General features: G+C 37.1%; 1 protein-coding gene across 1 annotated transcript; it reads right to left on the bottom strand.

The window, feature by feature from the left end:
* Positions 1-65: 65 nt before the first annotated feature.
* LOC136219966 (ubiquitin-like-specific protease ESD4) lies at positions 66-6673 on the bottom strand. Its single transcript, XM_066007584.1, has 10 exons — positions 6430-6673; positions 5465-6335; positions 5181-5260; positions 5007-5100; positions 4741-4839; positions 4093-4188; positions 3881-4000; positions 2446-2549; positions 1910-1982; positions 66-605 (listed from the first exon to the last, which is right to left on the bottom strand). The coding sequence occupies exons 2-10, from the start codon at positions 6308-6310 to the stop codon at positions 543-545; spliced, it is 1575 nt and encodes a 524-aa protein (XP_065863656.1). The 5' UTR covers positions 6311-6335; positions 6430-6673; the 3' UTR covers positions 66-542.
* Between the last annotated feature and the right edge of the window lie 8661 nt (positions 6674-15334).

The raw sequence follows: 15334 nt of genomic DNA, 5'->3' as shown, positions 1-15334 counted from the left end.
AGCTCTATATATGAACTACTAAATGAGTGACGAAACCAGCTTTCTAAAAGGAAAAATCAACTTAATTCTTCTAAAAAAATATTTATTTTAATTATTTAAAATAAAAAGGAAATTTAGAAAAGTAACGAGGGGAACAGAAGCATGTATATTTCTCATTTACCAAAAAAAGGAAAACTAGAAACAAATCATTAAACCTAAGGCAGGAAAAGCCAAATCAAGAGAGAACATGACACTCTTTACATGCCAAATCCAAAAAAAGACTAAATCCTCCCAATACGAGAGAGCTTCAACTAATTGCAGAGTATATAAGCCAACACTTGTCCTGCGCTTTTATGTGCTATAAAATGCCGCATCAATGATCAATCACTGCAACAACAATCTTTCACTGATCAATCCAACTAAGACAAACCAAAACTGCTTTTACCGATTTCATCAAATGTTGAATGAATGCTCCACTATTCACAAGGTTGAGCACAATCTAATTTCGAACATCTGCTGTTTGCAGAACAGGGGACGAGAAGTAACGCTTTTGAATTTTCAAATCAGTCGGCTCTCAGTCTTAGAATCTCCTTGGCTGTCCTCTTTCGGAAATAGGGCATGTGCTCCTTGAAACAGAACCCAACAAAACAAGTCATTGATTTGAGTTCAAAATGACAATCATGATTCATGAAAATACACAAAAGATGATCTTGATTATCGCTCTTAAAATGTGCAAAATGAAGCATGAACCAGAACAAGAAGCACACAACATATAATCAAGGAAAAAAGTACGCTGAAGCCTTTGATCTCTACTACTTTTCAATTTGACATATTGAGCTCTCAATCAATTACAATCACACACATTAAGCCCCTGGTTTATAAGACAGGTGAATATCAAAACTTGGTTAAAAAGAACATTATTCATTTCATTTCACCTGTGTTTTAAATTGCATTTTGTACAGCTAGAAATGAGATTTTTACAGTTTTCTAGTCATAAGAAGAAAAGAAAAAAAAAAGCTTTCTAACTGTTAAAAATGCAATTTGAACCAAATTTAATGTTCAAAGCTAATTTTCCTGGTAAATAGGGGGCTTAATGTGTGCAATTACAATTCATCGAGACTTAAATGTGTCAAATTGAAAAATCAGTAGCTTAATCAACAACAACAACAACAACAACAACAAAGCCTTAGTCCCAAAATGATTCGGGGTCGGCTAACATGAACCATCATATGAAACCGTGCAATCAAGTCGTGTCAGCGACACAAATTCTCTCCCTCCACTCTGTCCTATCCACTACCATATTCTCCTCAATCCCTAATAAACTCATCACTCTCGATCACCATCCTCCAAGTTTGCTTAGGTCTACCCCTACCCCTCACCACTACATCCCTTTGCCACTCTTCAGTCCTCCTAACCGGCGCATCAAGCGCTCTTCGTCTTACATAAGTAGAAAAATTTGGGAGCCTCGGGATGCTATTTTCATATAATCAACAATAATGGTACCGCAAAGTGCTATTACAATTTGAACCAATGATCATATAATTTGGCTATAACATGCACAAAGAGAATGGAGTTAATCAAAGAATGGTCTTTCCATAAACAACTACCACTAGTAGGTGTTTTATCCCCAGATAGGATAGGGGTGTCAAAACGGGTTGTCATGTCATAATCACGTTATGTGATCTATATATTTCACATAACTATGTATGATATAAATGCAAAATCATGTTAAACAGGTCGTGTCAGAAAATGACAGCCTTATCCCTAGAATAATTGGTCTGGCTGGCAGAATGGATATTAGCCTTTTCGAATCCACATGTTTAAAGCCTCAATCAACCAACAACAGTTTTTAAGCCTTCTAACATGAAAATAAGAGACAAGTGTTTCCATCTAATTTTTGTACACAGCAGCATATTCATTAATTTCTTACCTGGCTAAAACAAAGTCCAATATCTCTGCTGTAAAAATCTGCATACTTGATCATGAATACACCGCAGTCAAACCTATATATAAAATACAAGGTTTAATAAGGAGCTTTAAAAGTTAATTACTGCAGAAAAATTATATGTGAATTTCTCGAGCATTCTTTGAACATAGACATGAACTTTACATCAGCTTAAATGTTTCCAAACACAAACATAAAACTCCGCTTTTTAAAGAACATAACAAGACAATGACATCTCACATCAGAAAAATAAGGTTAGTGGTAGACAGAAAATGTCATGGATTCAAATGATGCAAGAAAAAGACTATTTTAGATCATAACAGCTGATATTTGGCCCCATATAAGGATAGATGGGGTGGGGTGGGGGATTGCCGTCCGCCTTAACAAACAATAAAACCATAAGAGGTTGAATTTCAAGAGGGTCTAGTTATAATCTCTACACTGAGAAAACACCTTTGTGGATGTTATAGGGGATCTTTTAAACATGTAATTCTGATTAAAAAAAATGGAAGTATGCGTACCCATTTTGCTGTGTAGGAAGATCTACAAGAAATTCGCGTTCCCAATTACTGACATCAATGTCCTTTTTACACTTGTCCTTCACTTCGTCAACAAAATATTTAGCCTGGTAGAAATAAAGTATCAATATTAGCAATGTTTTGAAGACTCAAATAAGTGAAACTTCCATCCCTTGTTTCTTATAAATAAATTTTGCAATTTTAAGCAGCTCGCAAGCACATAGTCTGTCAAAGCATAGGATGAAAAACTGACGGTGCAAAACTTAAGATGGGCAACTCTAGGCTCCTCACAACTATCAAATAGCAATGCATACAAGCCCTAACCCTTTGTCAGGGATTCGAACTGCAGTATAGATGTCAGTAAGTAATTTAAGTTACATTACATCACAGCCCTCTTTGAAAAATTTCACAATCCTGAAGTTACATTGAGCACCCATGGTTACGACAACCACTGTTCACCCTTCTAGAAACTTTCAGATTATCTCTATTAGTCTCTCATTGAATTTTTTTTTCCAATTATCTAAGGGAGATGATAATTAGACAAGAAGCCCTCTTATCATATGAACAGAGATAGCATGTGGTGAACTACGCTAGCAAAATAGAGTTTCACAAGATTTTATGACTCTTAAATTACAAGAAAATACTACAGCACAAAATCGAAGGATGAAATCCCAAAGAACCTTTTTTTAGTCTGGTCCCAGATCACCTTAATCACAAGTGTGATGTTAATTCAACTAATATCTTTTTAAATGAAACCCCTAATTCTACTCTAGGAAGCACCGACACTGGTGCTCGTATGGCTACGGGTGTGGGTGCGGCAAACAGCATTTTTTAGAAATATGAGACACGGGCATGGCAGGGACACGCCATATATATATATAACACTCACAAGTCATTATAAACAATAAATAGCATCCATAATAGGTCACTAATTCACCAAAATTAAACTACTCAAACTATCAAAAAAGGGGCGGCTGCTATATTCTTTTCTTTAGATTTTGATTTCTTTTTTTATAAAGGTTTTATTTTAATTTTTTTGTATATCAACCCCTTTTTTGTAAATTATTACAAAAATCCCTATATTCTAATTAAATAAGAAACCATGTCCCCAAAGTGTATACCAAAAGTGTCCCCGTATTAAAAAAGAAAAGAGGGGACACTTAATTTGGAGTGTCGGACACTCGTACATTAACCTCCTAGAAGTCCGTTGCTTCCTAGATTCTACTTCCATATAGTTCTGATTGATTGGGTTGAGATACACAGCAGCTGAATATATATAAAAGACAGACTTGATTATGATAACATCCTACTAGGACCAGCTTAGTTAATTTGAATGCCAGGGACATCTTGTAGAGAATAAAAATGGTTGGCAACATCATAAATCCAATTACAGAAATCCTCATTAACCAAACTTACAAAACAAATGAGTTAAGCATACCAGAAATTCCAGCGCTTCAAAATCCCTTCCTTTGAGAGAATCAAGATACTGGAATTTTTTTTCCTTTCTATTAATAATTGCCAGGACCCAGTGTATATCTCTATGAACTGGGACAAATATCTGAGCACAATAGGAAGATTGAACCACAGTTAAGGGCAGAATTCACAAAGAGAGAAAGATAGGAGGAAATGAAAAAATGTAAGTTGTTTTACTTTATCACATTCAATCAAGAAATATCCCAGCTTCCTTTCTGTGGTCCATCTTCTGACAGCTTTGTAATCGTACTTCTTTGCTGCCCCACTTGTTAACTGGATATTAAACAAATTCGGGTCAATCAAATAACAAAAAAGAATGCAAATATAAACAAGGTAATACTGTATAATGTGAAGGGGAAAAAAAGCCAGAAAAAATAAAAGAGGAAAAAAAATATGTAAATCAATACATCATTTCTAGAAATATTCTACATCCTCAAGTGGCTAGTACTACAAAAATATTTGTAAGATGTTCCGAGCTCAAAAAACAGATATCAAATCTTTGCAAGACATTGTAGCTGCAAAAATATCAACGGAGTTCTAAAGATAAAGTACAGAAAATTAGTATACTGCTTCAGTTGAATTATAAAATTGTTAACAGTAAAGACATGAGTCATGAACAATATCAAGGGAAAGAATAAGAATGACTTCAAGAAAGATTAGTGATTCATACACTTAACGGAGACATCTGAAACTCCTAACATTAAGAACCAAAAGTTTCAGGCGAGCTTAAGTTCCCAAAGGCTCATTTTAAACAAAAGATCACATTTTGCCCTGAGTCTAAGTTCCATCTTTCAAATGACTAAGAAAAGCAAACAAACCACCAACCTTTTTGTAAAAAAAAGTGTTGAAGAAATGACATTTCAAAAACTTCTGTGGTTCTCTCTTTTCTCTTTCTTTAAGCAGCTCAAGGTACAAATTTATGACCTGAAAAGTACAGTGCAAAAAAATTCAACAAATCACTCTAGCAGCTCTTCTTACAACTCGTGACTGTATTTAAACAGCACATTGCAATATAAACAAAACTAAATAAATCAAGGTCTAAGCAAAAGCAAAGTTGAGCATTTATATTATATGTTATAACAAAAAATCACCTCATCATTCAACCATTCCCTTGGTTGAAGGCAACTCAAAGCTTCTCCAGTGATGTCAATATTTGAGTTTCTGTGATTGACCAAGACCTTCCTCCTGTGGGAAAAAATGAACCTCAATGATGCTATAACACCCTGATAGCACCTTTTGAACAGTCAAAAAACTCTAACACATACCTGCATTGACGCGAAAGTGCACGTTCAACCACAGACTCTTCTTCCTCTGTAAGAGGGGTAAAGGCTTCTTGAGATATGTCCTGTAATTCAATTAATACCCTTTAGATTTAACCTCTATGATTCCTACATTGTAGGATAACAATGAGCACAATCTAAAATTTCATTACAAATTGGCCCTACTATTTTCAACATCAATTCTTTCTGAAAAGAAAGAGTAAGATTCAATGTTAATTACATAAGTTTCCTTCATCAGAAAACAGAACCAGAAGATGAAGAAGCATTACCTTTTCAGCTGGTTTCTGCACAGGCCGTGTCGACTGATAAAAGCTTAGCTTCTTTTCAATCAACTGAATATCAAAATCCAATTCTTCCAATCTCCCATTCCTCCTATCGACACTCTCCAACAACTTCTTATACACTCCAACATCATCCAAACCAGCTCTCAGTACCAAGGCATCTAGCATTTTTCGATCATCCTCGACTCCCATATCCTCGTCCAAGGTAACAACTGACCGCTCCTCTACAATCTTAACATCGTCATCATCATCATCCTTGTTACTCAGAGCTCCATCACGTGAACTCTGGTCCAAGACAATTGACCTTCCTTCTCTTCCATCTGCTTCCCTTGCTCCAACTTCCTCTACACTGGAATCCTCAGATACCACCTCCTTCTGTGACTTCTGCAGCTCATTATCAACGTCAATCACTTGCTTATCTTTAAGAAAATGCCTTAATGTACCAAATGCCTTTCTCTTCGCCGATTCCAGCTTTCTACCCAAGAAATTCCCCATGTCATCAGCAAAAGATTTCTGTTTTTCACTATAATCAATATCGTGCGACCTCAAAAACCCAAATTTGTCTACTCTGCAAGGTGCGTGAACTTCCCGACGGAATTTCGAGGTTGTTTCCGGGTACCGTGAAATTCTCGAGACTATGCTGTTCGAAAACCCTAGGTTTGGCTTCGGGTTTGTTTCTGGGTGCCGAGAGATTGGAGAGCGGATACTATTAGAGAACCCTGGGGTTTGACTAGGATTTTGATGCATAAAAGAGAATCTAGCCTTTTTGGAAATGTGAAAATCTGGAGAAATCGGTAATGGATCTCGCTTGCTGTTACTGGTTAAGGCCCCCATTTTCTGAATCCAAATCCTAAAAACCCTAAAAATTCAAAACCCATTACAGAAATTCATTGTTAATCATAATCACATACCTAATTCGATAATGAGAGAGACTTTCTGGAAAGGAGATAAACCTTGGCCCCGCAGATTTAGGGTTATTTTTTCCTTGGAAATTTGAATTTGAACAGAAAAGGAAATGCCGCAGGAGTAATAATGTAGAAGAAAACAATTAAAAACAAATTTTGGGAATAGCAATTACGAAGGAGAAGAAGAGAGAGTTTCCTTGAGATTCATTGATTGAAACCAGAGGAAGGAAAGGGTTTAGTAAATTTTGCTGTTTTCGGCTTTTTCGTTTTTTCGCGGCACAAAAAAGAGTATTTGAGCCTCGTTAGCTTTGTTTATTATAAGCCGAACTAAAAAAATTAATCATTAAATTTAGTGGGCGATTATATACCGCACTAAAATTCTGGTTCACCATCCTGTATTGACCTTTTTGCCCTTCTTATTATTTCAAATATAAGTTTTGAAATTCCAAATCCTCTCAACATCTTTTCCATTCTAAAAAAAACCGACCAAAAACGAGATGGCACGAAGAGGAGGCATCGGCAAAGGATACATAGGTATTACGGTAAGTATTTCCATAAAAAAAATTATCAAAATCGTGAGTAATCGGGCCGAAATTCGGGATTAAAATCCCAGAATTTCGCCTAGGCGGGCGCCGGAATCCATCTCCACCTACGGTGGAACGCATGAACTATGCGTTCCACCGTAGGTGGAGATGCAGCGTGTCGAGCGATCCACCCTAAGGTGGATCGCACGGCGCACGCGCTCCACCGTAAGGCGGAGCGCGCGGCGCATGCGATCCACCTTAGGGTGGATCGCTCGACGTACGCGTTCCACTTAAGGTGGAACGCGTACAACGCATGCGCTCCACCTTATGGTGGGGCGCATGCGCCACCCGTTTGGCCTAAGGGCCAAACATTTGCGGCGCACTGGTCGGCCCTAAGGCCGACTGGTGCCCCGCACCCGTTTAGCCCTTAGGGCAGGTGGTGTAAACCACCCGCCCAGGCCAAAAAGGGGCAAATTTTGAATTTTTTTAAAAAAAAATTGCACGGACCGGGCGTAGGCAAACCCGAACGTATAGAAAAAAAAAATTATGTTAAATTGAATATACCTTATAAATAAATAATATTACAGGATAAGGAGGGAGCTGACCCTAGACGCACGTCTTCACGTCCTGTTACTGCATCTGCTCGGCGGGACCGGGAGGAGCAGCAGCGGTTTATGGCGGACGCCCGGAGGGCACATGCTGCACAGGCGGAGCGTGCTGAGGGACGGGATGAGGCGGCTGGTATAGACATGGACGGGGATGCTTCTATGCATCGTCCTAGTGCTGATACTATCCCCATAGATCGTGGCGTTGTGACGAGGGGTCGAGACGGACGATTTTCTTCTACCGCAGCATCTTCTTCTGGTAAGAGAAATTAAAAAATGTGTTTATTTGTATTTGTGTTAATCGTGATTATTGAAAAATATACTAAAAAATTAATGTCTACCGTTTGCTGTAATTTCAGGTAGCAGCAAGCGATCGAGGAGTGTAAAGGATGACTGGGTTGTGAAGGACCCCGTCCCCGGGGGTCCATTTGATGGTGCTGTGATCCCGAGCTTTTTGGGACATATTGCATGTGCTATATGGGCCGGTCAGGACATGGGCGTCCTTAGGTGTCATACCAGATCAGGGTATTGCACGAAGCTGAGATTATGGTACAGTGGTTCTTCCCGGACGATTCAGTCGCGTATCGAGTCATTTGGCTTGTTCCATTTACCTGGTATTATGCACAGTCACATAGATGCTGCACTGATCACGGCATTTGTTGAGCGGTGGCAGCCAGACACGTCATCATTTCACATGCCATTTGGCGAGATGACCATTTTGATGCATGATGTGTGGGAGATATTGCGCATCCCCGTAGATGGTGCCATGGTGACTGCTGATGCGACTGTTGATGAGCTTAAGGAGTGCGTGATGGATTTGTTTGGGGTGACTCGGGTTGAGTTAGATGCCCGTCATTATGCTTCTGGTGGTATACGAGCCGCTTCCGTCATGGAGCGCTGTGGAGGTGATCGGATTCCTGGACCCAGGCTATAGCTTGGACGTGGCTGATGCTCGGTTCCACCTTGTTCGTAGACGAGCTAATTCTGCCACTTCTACCACGACTCCTAGATGAACTAGTAGAACGAGCCCGTCCACGACGAGTTTCATTATATTCCCAAGAACTCGACATACGTTTTGTGGATTTGCTCACCTTAGGTCGCCCCCGCACGTTAATTTTGACATCGGGTTCGGTGTACTGAGCTTGATCAGGGTGTAGTTGATCATGGATAAACATTGAAATATTACGCATTACGGATGGGTCGACTTTAGAGACTTGGTCCACTAAGGACTTAAAATATCGCTGCTCCTCGTTCAGATCATTACGCCCGTCATTTTCATCAATGTGACCATGATTGATTAAAAGTGTTCTCCAAAACACGTGAACACTCTCAGAACTGATCATTTGTTCCAGATCACAAGCTCGTTTCAGTTCACATGCACATGGTATCTTATGCGATGTTCTCAATACACAACCGCAACGCACGTACACTTCATGGCTTAATCCTCTCATACGCTCTAACTCTTGATTCAACAACTGCAGACAATAATGAGAGACTTTGAATACAAGTTGGCTTAATGGGCGTCCGGTGAAAGTGACTGCTTGACGAAGCCGCGACTGTTCAAGCATGTACCTGATACGAAGACAAAATTATTATTAGTTAGTGAAATGATACAACCCTAAATGCAAATTCCAAAATCGCAGTAGAAGAAATTGCAAATACCTTATATTGGTTGCTTGTGATTCAATCTGCTTGTGAACCTTCTGCCATACCGTGTCAAGGGACCCAGTTGCCGTATTGAGCCATTGCTTTAGACTAGCATGTTCGCTCTCCACTCGACAAGTAGTTGTGTTACCAAAATGTAGGAACTCCTTTGTCCAAGCAACGACAAACTTCTCCTTATGCACCAACCACGTCTCCTCAACATACGAGATAACTCCTTTGAACCTGCTCATCTTTTCCTTCATCATCATAAGATTGGTCTCGTACTCCTCAATGGTTAATGATTCTAATATTGTTCTCCATTTGCCATTCTTGAATTTAGAGGCAAGGCTTTTATCTCCAATGATTCTATACACACGATCTTCCACATCCTTATTAATATGCCAAGTGCATAGCAAGTGCGCTGCTTGTGGAAAAACTTCTTGTATCGGCTTTAATAACCCAAGCTCCCTGTCACTAACAACAACGGTCGGGTTAAGATCATCCCCAAGCAAAATCTTCAGCCTTTGCAAAATCCAACGATAGCTCCCTTCGGTCTCGTCTTTAACAATAACATACGCTATCTTGAAGTTATTATTGCATGGCGTCATCCCAACAATCTCAACAAACGGCATTTTGTACTTGTTTGTTTTGTACGTTGAATCAATGCCGATGTACCAGTGGTAAGTCCTGAACATATCAACTGACTCTGAATGTGCCATGAACACATGCGTTATCACACCTGAATCAGCCTGTGTGTAATTGACATATTTGTTCTCCACAGCAATATGGTAGAATTGACTAGCCAGGTCTCTACCTTCAAATGCGTCCCTCCTCATTTTGTCCCTGTAATTATATATGTGTTTAATTACTGAGTTGTCCTCTGGGTGTTTTTCTTTAACTGCTGCTAAAATAGCACAAGGCTTTGCTTGAGCTGAAGACATATCACGCACAATTTGTTTAGATGCGATACTGAGTCCGCTCATTTGCCGACTTCCCTCTGGATACATACGCATTGTATGGTTATGCATTCCAGTTAACCCAGCCTTAGCCTTTATCCCCCATCCCGAAAGGTCTGCATGTTGATAGGCTTTAATCTGAAATTTACATCGGCACGCTTTAGTTTTACTTTTCCTAATTGCAGGATCTTCATCATTTTTCACAACACCTCTATATCGTTCACCCCGTGAACAGCGCAACAACTTTTATTTACCCCCATTTTTGTGCGAAGATATTACAAGCTCAAACCCATTCTGAATAGCTATCTTTTTTGCCCAATCAATAGCATCCTGACTGGAGGAGAAAACGGTATCCGTTATAAAACGCGAACTATAATCAATGTTATCGGGGTTCCAATCTTCTATCGGTACCTGAATATACGAAAAATTTACATTAAAATTACAAAAAAAATACTTCGAGCCTATTTCTCCCGTTCGAAATTAGTTCGGGGCAATTTCTGCCCACTTTTGCCTGAACGGGCAGGCTACCCGTTCCACCATAGGTGGAAACGGGCAGCGCGTACTGCCCGTTCCAAAGGTGGAACGGGTGGCGCGTACCACCCGTTCCATGGGTGGAGCGGGTGGCGATTACCACCCGTTCCATGGGTGGAGCGGGTGGCGATTACCACCCGTTCCTTAGGCCGATCGGGTAGTTCATCCGATCGGCCTAAGGAACGGGTGGTAATCGCCACCCGCCCAGGCAAAATTCGAATAAAAAAAATAAAAAAATGATTAATAACGTTTTTAATTCTCGTAATATTACCTCGTGTTCGAACTCATTGTCTTCGGGAATGTTTTGATCCATTTTTTTCAAATCCGGGATTTGTGCTCGGGAGAGAAAACTAGAGAGAGTTTTTAAGGTTTTAGGGGGAAAAAAAGTGGCAAGGGTAAAATGGTCAAAACAGTGCGGTGAAACGAAAATTAAGGGCGGTATTTAGCAATACCCTAAATTTAATCATTAATTCATTTTAAAAAATCATTTACAGTAAAACCTCGATAAATGCATATCCTTAGAATCGGAAAAAATATTCATTAAGCTACATTATTTATTTATCGATAAATAAATAATAAATAAATTATTCATTTATCGATAAATCAATATTTATTATTTTATAGATAATTTTTCATTCTAAAATGCATACAGAAGAAGAAATTATCCAGTCAATAATGAATAATTATGATGGAAATGATCCAGAGCCAAATGGTAGTTACGTTGTTGCAAATGTATCGTCAAAAGAGACTTTTCAAGCAATAGTCACATTAAACAACTACTTGTTACAACATGAGTAAAATATACCAGAAGTTGTGTTTGCACTATAAAAAGTGAAGGATGGTGTTCATTTTGGTTTAGGTAGAAAGAAAAAACAATCAACTATATATGCATTTTTTCTAGAAGAAGTGACTTCTAGTTGATTAATTAAAATATATATATATATATATATATATATATATATATATAATTCAATAATTATTAATTTATATTTTTATTGGGCTCTTAAGGATTTAAATATTTTTATTAGTTAATGCATTTAGTGAGGTTATTACTTTAGTCCATTGGTCCAAGTCGGGACCGAAAGAATTTATTATACAAAAGAAGTTATTACTTTATCGAACATTCATTTATCGAGGTTTAACTTTATTAAATTATTTTCAATGGAATTATTTTTTTTTATAAACCAATCGAATTAATATTCATCTCATATGATAACACATGAATTTTGAGTCAAAGTAAGGTTGACCTAACAACGATAAAATAATATAAAAAATTAAAATAACTTTTATATGTTTTTATATTTTTAAATATCATTTTAATAAAGATAATAAAAGTTAACACAATAGGAGTTCAACACGAAATTGGAGACTTATAATTTTATCAAATTGATTTTGTGTTAAATTTCATTTAACCTTATAATGTATTAAAAAAAATTGGGTTAGTTTAGAGTTTGAATAAAAAGAATTTGTCATAAGAAAAAAGAATTAGACCCTAACAACATGACTATTAGGGTTGGGCGTGGATTTTGGAGAAACTGGATTGCACCGAATATCCGAATAAAAAGATACAGAATTGAATCGAACTGTTGACTTTTCTCAAAGAACTGGACCGAACCAGACTATTGACTTTTTTTATCAAAGAACTGGACCGAAATTATCCAGAACTGGACTGATAACTGAATTGGATTGGATTGGACCGAACTGGATTGAAATAACTGAAGATTTATCATGTTAAATTTATATTTTATATGAAGTTTTATTTTTTCCTATTTAGTGAAGTGTTGTATTTCCTATTTTTATGTAAGGTAGGTTATATTTCTATTCTTATTTAAGGTAGGTTGGAATTATTAGGGTGATTTGAGGTAGGTTATATTTTCTAAAGAATAAGGTATGTTAGAATTATTGTTAGAAATATGGGATCACAAACATAAAATAGGGACGTGATTAATCACTGTCTTTAAGGAAATATTAGCCCCCACTATCAATTGCTATTGGGTTTCTGACTAAGTTTCCTCTAGGATTTCCCTAACATAAAATTAATGATAGCAATTTCACTAATTTCCCTATGAACGTATTTGAATAATTAAAACAGTAAGTGAAAAGGTATGAAGGATTGAAGATATTATAGCCAAAAAACTGGTTGTCAAAATACAGATGTCTTCAGACAATACAGATGTCTCCAGACATACAGATTTCTCTAGACATACAGATGTCTCTAGACAATACAGATGTCTCTTAGACAAAATAAAATACAGATTTCCTTCTTATTCTTTCCATGTGGAATTTTCACAACACCAATATTAAAGACTAATATCTAACAATCCCCCACTTAGGCTTTATGTATTAGTGTTTAAATAAATCTCATTAGAGTTATGCATAAATGTCGGTATCTTGCGATTTGGACCTCCACTTAGTGTAACACTTCAAGGAAAAACGAAATTAATGGCGGCTTGCCGCTTTTGAGCCATAATCCCTTTTGTTATACCGGAAGTATCACACACATAACTTCTATATAAACGTACGTTCATAGAAATGGTAGCACTATTATGGCCATGCGCTCATCCTAGACTTCATGGACAATTATAAAAGTAGACCACACTTTCATTAGGAGCGGCACCACTCCTTCTGTCCATATAGGTGAAGTTCAAATACAACATATGAAGCTTCATTAAGAGTCTAAGACTCACCCTAATAATCATATACTATATAATTTATTATTATAGTTAGTATATCAATCAGTTATCAACAACTTGTTTTTACCACATTGAACCTTTACATAGTGATAATACTATACATAGGTTGGGTTTCTGTTGTTGCTGATGTAATCATATAGGTCTTAAACCAATCTCTTTGGACATTTTATATACTATGTCCCTTGGAAGTCCTTTTGTGAAAGGATCTGCCAAATTATTACAAGACTTAACATATACAACAGTTATAATCCCGTATGATATTAACTGCCGTACATATGAATGTCTTAAGCTAATATGTCTATACTTTCCATTATATATCTTGTTATAAGCTTTAGACAAAGTAGCTTCACTATCGCAGTTCAAAGAAATGGCTGACATCGGTTGTGGCCACAACTTAATATCTAATAACATATTCCTCAGCCATTCAGCTTCTTTTCCTGCTGCTAAGGCCAAAAATTCAGCCTCCATTGCGGAATGAGTAATACAAGTTTGTTTCTTTGAAGCCCAAGAAACAGCTCCTCCACCAAGCATAAAAATCCAACCACTTGTGGACTTACTATCACCGATAGTATTTATCCAACTAGCATCTGAATAACCCTCAAGAACTGCTGGAAATTTATTATAATATAATCCAAGGTTTTTGGTTCTTTTTAAGTAACCTAAAACCCTACCAATCGCTTTCCAATGTTCACGACTCGGATTACTCGTAAATCTAGAAAGTTTACAGACAGCAAATGCAATATCTGGTCTAGTACTATGTGATGTATACATCATACTTCCTATTGCACTAGCATACTCAAGCTGAGCAACACCTCTTCCCTCATTTTTACTAAGTTTACAAGATGAATCATAAGGGGAATTAGCCTCTTTAAACTTTAAGTGCTCAAATTTATTAAGCACTTTTTCAATATAATGAGATTGACTCAACGCAAAACCCCCCACTATGTTTTATAGCCTTGATACCTAAGATAGTATCAACTTCATTTAAATCTTTCATTTTAAAACATGAACTCAAATAGTTCTTTGTCTCATCAATTCCTTTCATATTGGTTCCAAAGATTAACATGTCATCAACATATAAACATATGATGACACCATAATCTTTTGTAAACTTAGAGTAAATGCACCTATCTGCTGAGTTATAAGTAAAACCATTTGATAAAATAACAGAATCAAATTTTTCGTGCCATTGTTTAGGCGCTTGTTTTAATCCATACAAGGATTTAACCAATTTGCAAACTTTATTTTCATTTACAGGGAGAACAAAACCCTCAGGTTGTTTCATGTACACTTCTTCTTCTAAATCCCCATTTAGAAAAGTCGTCTTCACATCCATTTGATGTACACATAGACCAAAAATAGAAGCTAAAGCCATAAGTACTCTAATGGATGAAATTCTAGCCACAGGTGCATAAGTGTCAAAATAATCTACCCCTTCTTTTTGAGTAAAGCCTTGTGCAACCAATCTAGCTTTGAAAGAATTTATAGATCCATCTGTATTATACTTAATCCTGAATACCCATTTGCATCCAACAGTTTTGGACCCTGGAGGTAAGTCCGTAATATACCAAGTATTGTTTGATATCAATGAATCCATTTCATCATTGATTGCCTCTTTCCAAAAAGCTGAATTTCTAGAAGTCATTGCTTCTTGAAAAGTTTTGGGATCATCTTCTACAGTAAGTATAATTGGTATTTTATTAGTAACCCCATTTCTATTTCCTTCCACCAGAAAGAGAATAGCTTGAGAATTAATAAAATCTGGACCTAAATTCTTATCTTTTCTAGTTCTTTCACTTCTTCTTGGTTCATTAGAAGAATCAGGCACAACTCTTTTCCCATTTGAGTTTGAAGAAATTTGTGGTGCTATTGAGGTTTCTGTTCCTGTGGAATCGCCACGAAATTTATTTTCAAAGAATTCAGCATCTCGTGATTCCACTATAACATTAGAATCCAAATCCAAAAACCTATATGCTTTTGAATTTTCAGCATAGCCCACA

Source organism: Euphorbia lathyris, chromosome 2 (assembly GCF_963576675.1).
Source record: "Euphorbia lathyris chromosome 2, ddEupLath1.1, whole genome shotgun sequence".
Taxonomy (NCBI): domain Eukaryota; kingdom Viridiplantae; phylum Streptophyta; class Magnoliopsida; order Malpighiales; family Euphorbiaceae; genus Euphorbia; species Euphorbia lathyris.
The sequence above is the reverse complement of the archived record's forward strand: the minus strand, read 5'-3'. Positions and strand labels throughout refer to the sequence as shown.